General features: G+C 38.3%; 2 protein-coding genes across 2 annotated transcripts; one reads left to right on the top strand and one right to left on the bottom strand.

Moving 5' to 3' along the window:
- Positions 1-6,384: 6,384 nt before the first annotated feature.
- Positions 6,385-8,365, top strand: LOC131021883 (putative pentatricopeptide repeat-containing protein At3g28640). Its single transcript, XM_057951209.1, has one exon. It carries the CDS (start codon positions 6,635-6,637, stop codon positions 8,264-8,266), a length of 1,632 nt encoding a protein of 543 aa, XP_057807192.1. The 5' UTR covers positions 6,385-6,634; the 3' UTR covers positions 8,267-8,365.
- An 80-nt stretch (positions 8,366-8,445) lies between these two features.
- On the bottom strand, positions 8,446-11,780 carry LOC131021884 (uncharacterized). The gene is made up of 5 exons (XM_057951210.1): positions 10,987-11,780; positions 9,571-9,629; positions 9,311-9,439; positions 9,100-9,235; positions 8,446-8,968 (listed from the first exon to the last, which is right to left on the bottom strand). Exons 1-5 carry the CDS (start codon positions 11,653-11,655, stop codon positions 8,606-8,608), a joined length of 1,356 nt encoding a protein of 451 aa, XP_057807193.1. The 5' UTR covers positions 11,656-11,780; the 3' UTR covers positions 8,446-8,605.
- Between the last annotated feature and the right edge of the window lie 4,714 nt (positions 11,781-16,494).

Genomic DNA, 16,494 nt, shown 5'->3' with positions numbered 1-16,494 from the left:
CAACTCAGATTTACTGTTGCATTGCATGCATTTCATTGCAAATATTGCCTGCCAAATCTTCTCTTGTATCTTTCATTTTATCTACTTCTCTATTATTGTGTCGGTTTTTCTAACCTATATGGGGAAACTATGTTTTAAAAAAATAAATAATAATAATATAGTATTGTTTTTTTTTTTCCTCCAAAATATCTCGATAAATAATTATATATATACTCCTATTAATTACACGATAAATAAAGTTACAAATATAGCATGTGACTACTTTTTTGTTGTTGAAAAAATTAATTGACAGTTGGATTTATGAAATAAAATTAAGGATGCTTATCCTTCTAACGCCCAATGAATTGGAAATTTCGATTCCCCGCGCTACTTTAAAACAAAGGGTATTTGAGTTCAAACACCTTATGGGTTTTCCAAAAATCAAATAAATTCGTATACTCTCTCCTTCAACGAAAAGATGTCATAAAGAAGGATGACACAAGTTTTAAAACAATTTGTGTTGTTTATTTAGTGATTGAAGAAATGATTCATAAATTAATAAAATTGGAAAAAATTAATTAAGTTAGTCAGTGGAGAAAGAGGTCCACAAATTAGTGAGTGGGAAAAAATACCCACAAATTATTACTAAAAATAGATTATGATATCTTTTTGTGGACATAATAAAATATTAACAAATTAAGACATTTTTTTGTGGAAAGAGGGAGTACAACTTAACCTTTATCGTAAGTACAAATAATACTGATGAGGATGTAATTACGTTCACTTACTCGGGTCAAGTACAACGTTGTCAGATTAGCTTAACGGGTGAAAAATATAAATAAGAACAAAGAATCAACCTTAGAAATTAGCTTTGGCAGATTAGCCTTAGCGTTATACCCGTGGAAGCTCACCCTTGACAGCTCAGCTGTGACGTCCACCCATGAAAAATGAGCATTGACAATTTAGCTATGAAGTTCGTCTTGACAACTATGTCAAATTTAATCTGTGTCAAAAGCTACCTTTGACATCCAAGTGTGCCGAATTTCACCTGTGACAATCGTGTCAATACCACCCTTGGTGCTTCCAACCGTGTCAACGCTACCTTTAACGCCTTCAACCGTGTCAATGTCATCCTTGGGCCTCCATCTATGTCAACGATTTGGGCCTCCATCTATGTCAACACTACCCTTAACGCAAGTCAGAGTGTGGAAAGATTGACCTTTGTTGAATTTTTGGGTGATCTTTCCCCAATAGATGAGTGCCTTTTGATCAGCACGTACCCTTGATGGTGTTGTGGATCACCTTCGCCCAATGTGTACAAATGATCTCGGTCTCAACTAGGTTGTAGCTGTGACGTCGTCATTTTGAGGAGAGAAGGAATCTCCACTACATCATCATCTTGAATGAAATGAGTGTCGTTCAAGTTGATGCCTTCAAAGCCCACATTGAAGGCATTTGAGCTTTGATAGAATGGCGAGAAGCCCATCAGAGAAGAATTTGAAATCCCCGTGAAATTTTGTTGATTGCTCCACCAATTATTGAAGTCACCCTCCATTTTTTCAAGAAGAAATTGGGATGAAGAAGGTGTAGATTAATGAAGAAAAAAAATAAGAAGAAATGGAGAGGGAATATATGAATTGTGGTGTGAAAATGGTGGATGAAAGTTGTTAGAGTATTTCTATACTCTAAGTTTTGTTGTCATTATGTAGACAATGTACAAGCAGTATATCAGGAAGTTCAGATTCGATTACAAGCAAAGTACCATTCAGTGTCTGGTACTTTGGCTGATACTTTCTTGTGCAGGTGTCCAGCAGCAACTTTGCGATTTTCCAGCTCATTAGTGTTTGAGTATATCACGTCTCTTATGGTTATATCTCACATTATATCAGTTATATGCTTCAAGTATTGAGGGATTATGATTATAGATTGAGTATATCATCTTTATTAGAGTTCTACTCAAGATATAACTCTTTCTAGGGTTTGCCTATTTAAGGAAGAGAAGGAGGACGTTTTTGGTGGCTGATTTCATTGATATTCTTCTACATATTGGAGAGTAATTTCGTGGGTTTCAGATCATACAATTTCGTGAGTGTGTGTGATCTTGTTCGACTGCTTTTTCATGGGTTTATTGAGCAATCTGTTGGGGTAGTGTTTTCTTATTCGTTTGTTGCTTTCTCCAGCCTGTTGGTGGATGATATTTTCATGGGTTTAGGTGGTGAATGTGTAGTATTCACGCTTAGAGAGTTGATTGTCGTTCTTCTCTCAATTATTCATCGTTGTGAGGGTTTGGGAAGATATTGAGGCTAGAAGGCTAGAGAGTCTGTCGTATAAGTCCTGTAAATATCTTATCTTCACTAGTGGATAATTTACCCTGGGCGTGGCCCTCCAGACGTAGGTTGTTTAACCGAACTGGGTGAACAACCCTTGTGTTCAGTGTTGTTACTTTCGTTGATACTTTGTGTTGCACGTTTGCTGTTTTTTGTGTGTGCGATATATGCAATTGGATAGGCAACTTTTCAAAAGTGAAATATTTATTGATAAATAAAACAAATAATAAAAAAAAAGTCTCATTTTATTTTTTGAACCATCGCATCTTACATTTTTTCGTATATTTACCTATAAATTGTACATTTATTCCACTTTTTTGTAGTAACATTGCTACAAATTGTACATTGATTCCACTTACAAAAACTTTAATAACTTTATTAAAATTCATATTCAACATACAATAAAACTCTTTTTTATGAACTAAGGGAGCATATGAATACATAGTTTTATCTTCATCACCAAGGTTTCTTTATTTTTATCATTTTACTAAAATGAATCAAGCAAGTTAATTCAAATTATAGAATGAAATTGTTTATATCTTCCTCGTGTCCCATTTGAAACGTCACATTTTTGAATTTGGACATTCTCATTTGAAATATTTGAGACATTCAATAAATAATAAGGACTCTATAAATATACCAAACACCTTAAATGTCTCATCCAATTGGAGCAATCCCATTGAAATGTCTCATTCTACATTCTCTCTTACTTGGTTATATTTCCGTTCACGATACATTTTCCTAATTTTTTTCAATTTCGTTCGTTCATAAAATATCTTCTTAATCCATATATTTACACACATTGTCACTAATTAACCCACACCCCTATTATTATCACATTTTCTAATTTATGGGACTTATTCTCCACTCATCAAATATACAATTTTTTTTTAATTGTGTTCACTCCCTTTAGGAGGATGTTTCAGGGACGGAGTGAGTATTTTCTTTTTTCAACTTTATTATAAATAATTTATTTTATATTTAAATCACCTATACCCTAATACCCGTGATCAAAACAAATGAGGCACTTTGAATGGGACAGAGAAATATTATTTTTAATCTATCTAAGTTAATCCTCTATAGTAAAGCCCTCTAATAGTGCTACTCTAATATTTTATCTTTTGAAGAATAACATTTAAAATTTATTAATCCATCCGTCCACAAAGATTGTGTGTTTATTACTCTCTCTGTCCCGGCCTAATAGTCATGTTTCTTTTCGGTACGAAGATTAAGAAACTTGCTTTTTGGTAGAAAAATGATGTGGTCCACTTTATTTTAACCACTTAACTACACTCCTAAAATAAGAATAAGACTATTATAGTGGGACGTTCCAAAAAGGAAAATAAGACTATTAGAGTGGGACGGAGGGAGTACCATTTTTGTCTGTCCATAAACATTGTGTCATTGTGTGTTTTCCTTTTTTAGAAACATCTTTTATACTTTAAACCTCATTCACACTCAATATTTATAAAATATCATCCTTTATTTTTACAATTTGGTAGGTCCAATAGTACCCTTTAACACTAAAATTACATGTTTCAATTTTTTTATTAAAATTCGTGCCCTCCATTTCACCACACACTCTTTTGTGGACAAGGGAGTATAAAATTAAGAAGGTAGTGTAAATCACTATTAAAATATGTACTATCAATTGTTAAACTAAAATATACCAAATTAAAATAATTAAACCAAGAATAAAAAAAAATCTATTTAACGTAAATAATTAATTATATTATCTAATAACAATTTTAAATAATATAAAATTGAAAGATATAGGTACATCTTGAAGCAATTTGGATAAGGGTTGGAATGGGCTCTTATTCATTTTAAAAATTCGTATATATTACGTGCGCTTCTTAAAACAGCTAGGACCACCATAAAATTTTATTTATATTATTACAAGGTTGTCTCAACGCTTTTTATGCGGGAAATTATGTTAAGTATGTAGGGACTCAGCAAATGGATAAAATCCTTAAAAGCTCTTGTGTGGATATGGATAGTGACTAACAAGTTGTAGTAGTCTAGATGAGATGAGACATTTGGAAATTTCCGGCGAAAAAAAAATGTTATATTATATTCTAAACATGCATATCGCTAGGGGTGGGAATCGGGTCGGGTTCGGGTACCCTACCCGAAAAAATCGGGTACCCGAACCCGAAAATCGGTGAAAAACAGTACCCGATCCCGAACCCGATTACTAAATCGGGTACCCTAATACCCGACTCGGGTATCCGAATCGGGTATTCGGGTACCCGAATTTACCCGAGCTGTTAATGAATTGGATGCCCAAAAATCAAAATGCATGTCCAGATCCAGAAATGTAGGGGTGGGAGAAGAGGCAGAGGACGATGGTCGGAGGCTTGGAGCTCTGTAGGGGTGGGAGAAGAGGCAGAGGACGATGGTCGGAGGCTTGGAGCTCGGAGGCGGCGCGGCGCTGTTGCTGTGGGAGAAGAGGCAGATCCAGAAAAGAACATGCCGGAGGGGGCTGTTTTATAATCACCAGCGAAAACCCTAATAATTCTTTTCATAACAGATCTTTTCATAACAAAATATTTCATAACAGATCTTGTTCATAACAAAATTCGAAAACCCTAATAATTCTTTTTTTATAATCACACAGATCCATTAATCCCCACTAAATAAATTCGAAAACTGTTTTTTTTTTTTAAAAAAAAAAAAAAAAAAAAGAAGAAGAAGAAGCGAGGGTTGCGGTGGGAGTTGCGGCGACGGCGGGGCTGCATCAGCACGGCTGCTGCGGCGGCGGCGAACGGCGAGGCGATTGCTGACTGGGGACACGGGCGAGGGTTGCGGTGGGAGTTGCGGCGACGGCGGGGCTGGACTCTGGTGTGGGCGAGGGGCGCGGCGGCCGGGCTGGCGAGGAGCGAGGGGCTCGCGAAGGAAGAAGGGAAATAGGGAAATTGGCGAAGGAAGGAGAATTAAGGGAAATAAGGAATTAGGGGAATTAGGAGAATTAAGGGAAATAAGGAATAAGGAGAATCAGGGGCTCAACCGACTTCAATTTCAGATATTTTAAAATTAAATTTAATTATATAATTTAAATACATTTAATTAAAAAATCGGGTATTTCGGGTATACCCGATACCCGATTTTTTAACACCCTAAATACCCGAACCCGAACCCGACCCCGACCCCTAATTTTTCGGGTATAGGGTACCCGATACCCGATTTTTTCGGGTCGGGTATCGGGTACCCGATTACCCGATCCCGAAATTCCCACCCCTACATATCGCTTTTGGAAAACAACTGATTTAAACAGTGCAAATATATGTAGGAGTTTTAACGGTAATAGTTTTGGGACTTCGATTTTGGAAAACAACTGATTTAAAGAGTGCATAATATATAGGAGTTTTAAATTGGTAATAGTTTTTGGACTTTGAGGAAGAGGAGCGCTGGAGTTTATATCCTAGACCTTGTTGTTTACATATATAAATTTGTACTGTTTGGATGTTTTTTAGAGAGAGGGTAATAGTTAGTGAGATTATTTAAAATAAAATAAGAAAAGTTTTTATGAACGGACAAAAGAAATTAAGAATTTTTGTAGACGAAAAAAGTACTAGTATTATTTATCACAATAAAAATAGATATTATTTTTTTCTTACTTCAGATTTTTATAAAACACATGTTTTTATAAGGTCCATTATTTTATTACTCCATCCGTTTCATTATAAATGTCTTATTACTTTCGGCACAAAGATGAAGATATGTATAATTAGTACATAAAGTAAATTGATGGAAAGTGAGAAATAAATTGATATTTGTAAAAATAGGTATACAGACAGAGTATGTGGTGGGCCCATTCGCTAATTAATATTTTAATTATTTATCAAAAAAAGAATGAGATTTTTGTAACGAGACATTACAATAAAAACTGAGGCATTTAATTACAATAGAACGAATGGAGTAAAATTTATATAGATAAGCCCAATAGAAATAAACCCACTGGCACTAGCTAGTTGATTAGAGGAGATAAAAAAAAAGAGAAAAGACGTCCAATATAAATAAATAAGCCCAACTAGTTAAATATCAGCCCACGAAAATCTTTTTATTTAATTTTCTTTTCTCTTTCACACTGCGTTCTTCTTCTTCTTCTCGCTCACCGGTTCTGTCAAAAGAAATATCAGAATTGATGCTTTTGCCTGGCTTCAAAAAAAAGTATTGATGCTTTTGGTGTTGGTTTTACATTTACAGAGCAAACGCGGTCCATCACCAAATGAACTCAACGAACGTAGGTGACAGCAGTCTGTGACAGAAACTCTTCAACGCTCACGGTGCCTAATTCCTCACGCATCGTCAATTATAAATCTGGAATGCCATTCAAAATTCTTTTCCTAAAGAATCGATTTGTTATTCTTAAGCAAATATCAGGATCATCACCACCGTGGTTTGGTCTTTGCAAAAGATTCAATTTTTCTTCGCAAGCTGATTCTTGCAGCTGGGTTCAACACAACCAGTTGTTTCAAAGGCACCCCAGATTGCAAATTATCGAGAAACAATGCATGAAAACACTTCATCATCTCAAGCAATTTGTTGCTTACGTATTTGTATCGGGTCTTCACCGCAACCCGTTCATCATGGGTCATATACTCTATTTGAGCTTGATTGAATCGAAAGAATGTGACCGCATCGAAAATTCGGAGTTTGGGATTCAGATCTTCAGTAGGATGGAAAGACCCAACATTTTTTCTTGGAATACGATGATTAGATTCTTCGCAGGCTTCGATCCAGCGATTGCTCTACATTATTACACCAAAATGCTGAGAGAAAATATGCTCCCCGACAAATATACATTCCCATTCTTGCTCCAGGCTGGCGGGCCTAGTTTGGATTTGGGATTTGTGAAACAAGTTCATTGCCCCGCCCTCAAACTGGGTTTTGATCAATGTTTATTTTTTCAGAATTCCGTCCTTAACGCTTATGCAATCCGGGATTCGTCGATAGATGCACGAAAGGTGTTTGCTGAAATGTCTGAGAGAGATATTGTTACATGGACAAGCTTGATATCAGGACTCGTCGCGCAATCCAGTTATGGTGAAGCACTTGGAGTTTTCCGAAATTTGATGGCTGAAGATTGTGAGCCGCAGCCAAATGTTGTCGCAATCATCTCTACAATGTCAGCTTGTGGCGGTCTAGGATATGCAAACCTTACCAAATGCTTGCACACTTTCTTAGAGAAGGCTGGATGGATGGAAACCGATGTATCCGTTGCTAATTCTCTGATTGATGCCTATGCAAAATGTGGAGACTTGAGCAACGCAGCCAGAGTTTTCAACGAAATTCAGAATGTGAAGAAGGATTTGTATTCTTGGACGGCCGTTATCACAGCATACGGTATGCATGGCCGAGGACTGGATGCGCTGCGCATGTTCTCTCAAATGGAGCAACTCCACGGACTTGTGCCCGATGCTGTGACCCTTGTCGCGATTCTTTCAGCATGTGCGCACTCTGGCCTGCTCGACCAAGGTCTATCCATTTTTGAGTCGATGAGCAGAAAGCACAGGATTGAGCCTGATCTTCGGCACTATGGATGCCTTGTTGACCTCTTGGGGAGAGCTGGGATGATCGAACGAGCTTATAGTGTAGTTGAGAGTATGCCGATGGAGCCTAATCTGACTGTGTTGGGATCTTTGCTGAGTAGTTGTAGGCTTCATAATGAGTTGGAGTTTGGTGAAGCTGTTTTGAGAAAGATGGAGGCGTTGAAGGAGAGAGGAGGAGCCGCCGTGCTCGCATCTAACATGTATGCGAGTAAGAAGGAATGGGATAGAGTGATTGACATAAGGAAAGAGATGAGAGAAAGAACGCAGGGAAAGCTTCCTGGTAGAAGCTGGATTCAGATTAAAGATGCAGTTCATGAGTTTGTAGCAAGAAATGATTTTGATCCACAAGCTACGGAATTGCACATGCTCCTTCAAAGTCTGGAAAAGATCTCGATATTGTTGTAAGTGTTTTAGTAATGTCTCTCAATTTGATTACAATGTTAAGGTTATAAAACATTTAGTTGAGAGAAAAGAATGCTAAGAAAACACAACATTTAGTTGAGGGAAAAGTAAGGTTATAAAACATTTAGTTGGATTGCCAGCCAGCAATTCTGTTGTATAATTAAAAAATGCTCTAGTACAAGTGTACAACATATACCACTATTGAAGAAATATATGTTAAGACTGTTTTACAATGATCTGCACACTAATTTACAACTGAACAACAAAATAATATTAGTTGAGAGAAAAGAATGCTAAGAAAACACAAACAGAGATAGATACAAATTTGCAGAAACTGGTTAATTAGTTAGAGCATTTTATGGACTCAGAGACATCTCTTTTGAGGAGCATTTTCCCGGATTCGTTTTTCTTGAAAAGCTTCTCAACTACTTCGTCCCAGTTGGTCCTCGGGTCTTTACAAACTGGTTTTTCCTTTTCTGAGGAATCTTCTGCATTGTCGTTGCAAGTTTCCAAGTTTGTGGCTTGTGAAGTTCCCTCTTCATTGTTGCCAGATGATTCTTCGTATGATGTTTCAGCATGAGGTATATTCAAACTTACGGCTCTCTCCAATGCATCCTTGTGCTCCTTTTCTAATGTCAGCTTCCTATTGAATTTCTCTACTTTTGGCGGAGTCATGACAGTCTCCTTATTAAGCTCCTGTAAATTCTGCATGGAAATACACTTTTTCTAAGAAATATTTGAAGAAGAACATCAAACCAGCTTGCAAGAGACTGGAGTGCATAGACAGATGATAAAATATGATGAAAAATGAAAAGGAGATTAATGCAAATACTTACTTTCAAGGCCTTCTGTGCCTCTCTTTCTATCCAAACAATAGCATGATCCGATGTAGCGTTGCATGATAAGACAATATGCTCAAATCTTCCATCCACAGGAATAGCTGTTCTAACCTCCGGAGGAAATCTTCCACATCTGTTAAGGCAAATTTCAGAGAAATCAAGGTATTTATGCTGAAACAAGTAACTCTGATTGTCTTTAGCAGTTTACCGGCAAAACTTTCTTTCGACAATATGATACATGCGACCAGGAGCATAAAGTCGTCTTTGATCCTTCAGTTTTCTGCCTTCAGGTATGAATGTATCCCTCAGGCACACGAAAAACAATAAGCAGGGCAAACTGTCCAAAGCATTACGGCCTGGTTTAAATGATGGTAAATTTCACTCGTTTTAAGTGGCAAAAACTGAATAATACATAATCTTTAAAGGGTTCATATGGAGTCTGAATACTATTAGCTAGTAATAACTTACCAGAAGACAGATTTGAATATGTCTTCTAATGGGGTTGGTGTTCTTGGCAAGAAATCATCCTGATGGAAGATGAGGTATATGTATTGAGTTCTTTATGCCATGGTGCTGACATCAAAATCTTAGACAACAGAGGCTCGAATATAGAAGGTTCTCCATCTGACTCAAGGAGGTTAGTTGTGACCAAATTTAGTGCTTTGCATTCTTAGCACCATGTGAATCCAATGTAACATTTTTCAAAGATTTTCATGCATGTAGTGGCAAGATAATGCAGAAAAACTTTAACTTGCAGATGCTTAGTTAGCAAAGCAAAACTTTTGATGTCTCTATGCACATTTCACAGCCTAAAATTCTTTTGCCACAGATATATTTTTATCCTGATATTGTCTTCTTATAGTCTTTTAATGTTTGCTGCACATAGTGCTTTCTCGTTCGTGGCTGTTATTGTCTTGATGACATTTTTGTCTCAAGATTCTCAATTTATTTTTTGTCAGATATTTTGCCTGGTGTCATGCATATTCTGTTGGTTAGTATCTCGATGCATAATACTGGTGCCTCGTATGCTCTACTATTATCTTCTTAATGTGAGGAAGAACGCAATATATACATAACATTTGGGAGTCTGTTTAAGGTTCTATCTTAGTTTTTTGCTTCTCATTACTTATTTGCTGGTCATTACTCTAGGTGTGCATCACTCAAGGAGTTAGTCTACTTGATAGCCCTTTCATCTCTGTGGTCGCCAGCATCATTTCAGCAGTTATATAGTTGCAGGACAAGATTCAAGACTTTCACCTCTCGGTTTAGAAGGCAACACCACAAGTAAACACAAATACACTTAAATTTTTCTGCCACTCTACTCAGCTTGCTGCGTGAGTCAAAGTTATGCTAAAAGTAAGCAAGTACTAACTCCAATTTTCCTTTCATTTGAAACGCTCTTGCAGAAGAAGAATATAGAAATTGCTAACGCTCTAATTTTTGTTGAGGAAAAGAACAGCTTTCACTTGGTAGAAGATTATTGTGTGTGATTGAAAAATGGTCTCCTACTGTCATCTTTTCTTTAGATGCTGCAAGTTCTTAATTACTAAAGCAACCGCTATTATTCTACAAGCTATGCTATTGCTCTAAGACAAAGAAAAAACAGAGATGGGCTTATTAAGTTTCAATACTCTTTCCCTCAAAAAAAATAAAAAAAAGTTTCAATACTCAATTAGTGCTTCTGTTATACAGTTTAAATGCCTCAATGTTCACCTTGACCTTGTTCTCTGGCCAGATGCCATTGGTTCCATTACAAAGTTTGTATGTTGGGTCATAAATGCAGAATTTGTGATTAATCATATGGTGTAGATGGTTGTAGAGTTTTTGTTGATGAACAAGGGTGGGTTTATATAGAAATTGATTTTGGAGATAAGAGAGAGTGACCTGCAGCACGAGCGAGTGTATAATATCGGCGTACTTAACGGCGAGGTTGAGCGACATGCAGCGGGCGGGCGCCACCGCATAGCACCTCAACAAAGTCCTGGGAAGGCCGCCAAGTTGGTGGGCATGGTTGGCGACGATGACGGCGAGCAGAGCCGCAACTCCGGAACCCAGAGAATGCCCTGCAAACACCATCTTGTATTCCCTCCCATTCTCCTCCCACAACCTCCTCAACGTCTCCGACTCCCTCTTCAGCATCCACACCGCCGACTTGAGCAGCCCGTTGTGCACGTAGCCGCCGTCGAACATCTGCATCCCCAGCCGGTTGTCCAGCAGCACCCTGTAGTCGCTCTGATTCGCCAAATTCAGGCCGCGGATGGCCAGGACTATCTCGCGGTTCTGGTGGTCAGCGTAGATCAAGTAGGGCGGAGCGTTGCCCAGGGTCTGCTCGTAGTTGGCGCGCTTCACCACCCACTCCGGCTTCACCCATTGGGTGCCGGGCTCGTACACGCCCAGGATTGTGCGGCACGCGCGGGGGATCGCCTCGAATTCGTCTGCGCTGGCGCTGCCCCACGTGGCGCTGTCGTCGGAGCCGATGTAGGTGCAGCGCTTCCACGCCCACCGCATGCACCCCAGCACCACCACCCATTCAGCGCCGCACGAAACCGACATTTCCCGGACACGGAATCAGGAATAAACCAAAATATGGGTTGTGCTTGCCTTGCCATGCCATTTAAGTCTGCTTTTTTCAAGATAGAGTTGACTAGCTGTTAATAATGTGCCTGCTGCTATGTTTATTTTTATTTCTTTTAAAAATGGGCCTTTTCAAAGCAAAGATGCAATTGCTTCGAAAGCAAACACGTGGTTGCAAACCCATTTATTTCCTTTTTTTCTTCTACTCTTCTCTTTCTTCGGGTTAGAAACAACCAAGGGCGCACTAGTAAAGTGGTTTATACGATACACATATATTCCTTCAAATATAAAAGGGGAGATGCTAAAGAACAAAGGTAAATATCAATAAAGGGTTTAAATTATAGTTCTTGTTTTAAAAATATCATAAATTATCGATAATATCAATAAAAGTTTCAAATTATTAAGATTGTAACAAAAATATCATGACTGACAATCTTATACTAAGAGCATCTTCAACGCGGAGCGTTCGCCCGACGTTGAAGCGATGCGAGCGAAGACGCGCCGCACTGGAGACACGAAGGGGGTCGAAGCCGAGATGAAGCAGCGACCTGGGGTGATGGTGGAATATGTATGGTCCGCCGGCGGACGCACCCAATAAAAAAAATTGAAAATCGATTTTATTTCCATTATTTTTACCGTTTCATTTTTTTTTAATCTGACCGTTGCATTCTCAACGGTAGTTTAGGTTTTCAATTTTTTTTTTAACTTTTCACATTATCGTATTTTTTTTATTATCGTATTTTAATTAAGTCTTTAATTTTATTTTAATTATTGTAATGTTGAATTTTAATTTTAATGAAAATTTGGAATTTTAAAATTAAAGTATAGAATTGAGGATTTTGTGGAAATGAAAATCTAAGACACAACCTAAGATACAAGGGTTGTGGACCTAAGACACAACCTAAGACACTTGCATTGGAGATGCTCTAATAGAACGCCATTGTTGTATTTTAAACAAATGAAAATTTAATAAACACAATTATATATATATATATATATATATATATATATATAACAATTGAAATCTAGGAATTAATGGAGAATCCTATAAAATAATACTACAATTCTAAATCAATAATGACAAAATATAGACATTATTTAAATGGATTGTAAAATCCGAAAGAATTGGTGGAGATCTCCACAAATCTACAACTTCTAGTCACCTCCTGTCCTAGACAAATCAACAATTTTTTTTTGAATAATATTATTGGCAACAAATTAATATTTCATATATTCCTTCCCCGTCGACGACGGCACCTCAAACGACTCACAAAATCCAGACCGTGGTGGAAAACCGAGTGTCTTCCTTCAAGTGAAGAACAAAATATGAACTTGCTAAATTCGGTTCACAATAATTAAACTCATCTTTCGCCCTAGTGAAAGAAGAAGGATATAAAAATAATACTCACGGAAAAGTGGCATATATTCTATTTTGGGTTATCCTGCTATAAGAGGCATATTTCTACAAATGGCAAAGTTTAACCTTTCAAAAATGTATGGACCCTACCACTTTTATTACATTTACACCTTCTTCATAATTCTCGTGCCGAAAAGTTTTGAGTACCTTATAGTGGGACGGAGGAAGTATATATAATCTACAATTGTATCAGAATTCAATTCTTCTGAGAGAATATCGTAACGACGGCTAAGTTCGACTCGATTCTTAGTCAAGAGCGTGCCAAGTTTTATACCCGCTAACCAAATATGTTGTCCAAGTTGCCAAGAAATCGTTTTTTTCTTTTTTTTCTTTTTTCGGTATGGAGCTCCGCGAGCAAGGAGCGAAAGAACGAATGAGTCGTAGCCTGCTAATCCTAGGAAACTACGAATCTCATGAGGTGTCGTTGGTGATCTCCATTCTTGCACTGCTTGAACTTTGGCGGGATCCACTTTGATTCCTTCAGCTGAAAAGCCTGAAATGACGTGGCCTAAGAAATTGACTTCTCGTAGCCAAAACTCACATTTGCTAAACTTGGCATAAAGCTTTTCAACTCTTAGCTTTTCTAGCACAATCTTGAGGTGTTCTTCGTGCTCTTTCTTATTCTTTGAGTAAATTAAGATGCCGTCTGTAAACACTAACACGAATTGATTCAAAAATTCGCGAAAACACTCTTTTTATAAGATCCATTTATATTGCGGGGGTGTCTATTAGTCCAAAAGGCATCACTATGAACTAATACTGTCTGTATCTCGTGCGAAAAACCGTCTTTGGAATATCCTCAGGTCGTATCCTCAATTGGTGACACCCTGTCCTTAAATCAATGTTCGAAAAGGCGCGTGCTCTTTGAAGTTGATCAAATAAATCATCTATCCGTGGTAACGGATACTTGTTCTTTAGGGTCACCTTGTTCAATTCTCGATAGTCGATGCACAATATTAAACTTCCATCCTTCTTTTTGACAAATAGGACCGGAGCTCCCAAAGGCAAAACACTGGGTCGAATAAATTTTATATTCAATAACGTTTGTCATTGTAACTTCAGTTCTTGCAACTCTGTCGGCGCCATCCTATATGGTGGCTTGGATATTGGTGTTGCTCTGGGTTCTAAATCGACCGTGAACTCCAATTGTCGCTTCGGTGGCAGTCCTGGTAGAATATCGGGGAAAACGTCTTAATACTCTCGCACTATGGGTACATCTTTGATCTTTATTTGTGTTTCATCTTCTTGGTTCAAGTATACTAAATATGTTGTCGCACCCTTTTTCCTTTAGTATCTTGCTTGCTTGTAAAGCTTACATGATCGATGTCTTTTTCTATTTTCTCTCAATAGCATAAAAACACGTAGGTTCCTTGCCTGGTGGCTGGAATGATATTCGCCTTTTCTCGCACTGTATTACCGCGTAGTGCTCTGCTAACCAGTCCATTCCCAAAATGATATATGTGCTCCACATCCGCATAAGTCTCAACGTCTTAGCCTTAAGCTTAAGAGGTCCTAATTCGAATTCTAAGTTAGGACACACATGCGTAGCTGTGGTGACCTTTCCTAAGGGACTGGCTACCCTTAAGTGTTGTTAGGCTGGTTCTACGTTCAGTTCTAACGTATCCACACATGAATATGAGATGAAAGAATGTGATGCGCTCGTATCAAAGAGAATAATAATAGGTACACCTTTCAGTTCCCCAACACCTGTTAGGTTTCCTCGATTCTTATCCTGATTTTTCTGGTCGATAGCGTACATCCTTTTATATTGCAGTGGTTTCTCAGCTTGAGGTACATGTAGATGCCTATTAGGCTGGTTTTGACGGCGGAAAGGTTGTTGTTGCAGTAGTTGAGGTAGAGGAAGAATTCCTTCCATTGCCCTGAGTTGTGGGGTTGGAAACTGATTGGGCCTTCATCCACTCATCCCGTGCGGTCAATTGGGGCACCGACTCGAGTAATGCCCCGATTTCCCGCAAGTGAAACAGGTAGGGTTTCCAGCTCTACACACTCCTGTATGTAACTTGTTTCACTTAGGACAAATGGGTATCCCTCGGGGTCTGGGGTGTGATGTTGGTCCACTATAAGGTGTTGGCTTATCGTGCTTCATAAAAGAAGGCTGAGCGTTTTGGCCTTGCCATGGCCTCTTAACCTCGGGTCTGTGGTTCTCCCACTTGCGTTTCTCTTTTTGTCCTTGACTGGAGTAGGGAGTGTTTGATACCTGCGTTATTGGGCTGGTGAGGGCACTGGTGCGCATGCCGCTTTCTCTAGCTGCATTGCTAACTCCATATCTAAGGCTCTGTTTAAGGTCTCGGCGTAGGAAAGTGACGTCTGACTTGCTAATACAACTATTTATCTCTTGCCGTAGTCCGGCGCAGAATAGCTCAGACATTTTCTCGTCCGTATCCACTCTATACGGTGCATAGTGAGCCAAATCGCAGAATAGTCGATTGTACTCCGCTACGGTTCTGTTATCTTGTCTTAAAGTTGTAAATTCCATTTCCCTCTTTTTCCTATAGCTCCTAGGTATGAATTTCTCACATAGATCAGTCTTAAAAACATCCCAAGTAAGTTCATCTAATTGATCCGGGGCCATAGTTTTTTGCTTAACTTCCCACCAATAGTTTGTTGTTCCTTTTAGCTGGTACGACATGCACATAAAACGCTCAACGTCATTGTATCTCATAAATCTAAAGATTCGTTCCATTGCCCTAATCCAATCTTCTGTCTCTGCGGGGTGTATAGTGCCCTCGAAAGTCGGTGGGTTTTGCCATAAGAAAAGGTCTTATACTCTCTTATCTTGAGGTGGTGGCGGCGTAGGCTGTCAATATGCTTCTATATCATCGTCTAGATTTCTGTACCTTCTTCATCGAGGCATTTTTAACAATCTACGAGTTGGACCAAAAGATAAGTTTCTCTATGTAATAAAGCTTTCATAATCTAATCTTATGGTTGAACAATTCGTCATATAAAATCATACATTTCATCAATGAACAAATATACTTACATATTATCACATAGGACATACTTAATGCATCAAGATAATCAAATACTCTCTCCGTCCCACTAGACTTGGCACACTTGCCTTTTTTGTTTGTCCCACTAGAATTGGCACTTTCCTAAAATAGTATGTGGTCCCTACTTTCTCTACTCACATAAAATAAGTGGACCCTACCTACTTTACACTCTTAACCCTTTATTCTTAATCTCCGTGCCCAACTCAAAAGTGCCAAGTCTAGTGGGACGGAGGGAGTAACATCTTAACACATTGGATCAAAATGGGCCGTTTAGGCCATATATATATATATATATATATATAGGGAGAGGTTCAAGAAAGAACCATAAATAAAAAAAGAACAGAGAACCATTTTCAGCCATTCGATCAGCAAGATCTACGGTGGATG

The sequence above is a fragment of the Salvia miltiorrhiza genome, chromosome 4, assembly GCF_028751815.1.
Source record: "Salvia miltiorrhiza cultivar Shanhuang (shh) chromosome 4, IMPLAD_Smil_shh, whole genome shotgun sequence".
NCBI classification, from domain to species: Eukaryota; Viridiplantae; Streptophyta; class Magnoliopsida; order Lamiales; family Lamiaceae; genus Salvia; species Salvia miltiorrhiza.
The sequence above is the reverse complement of the archived record's forward strand: the minus strand, read 5'-3'. Positions and strand labels throughout refer to the sequence as shown.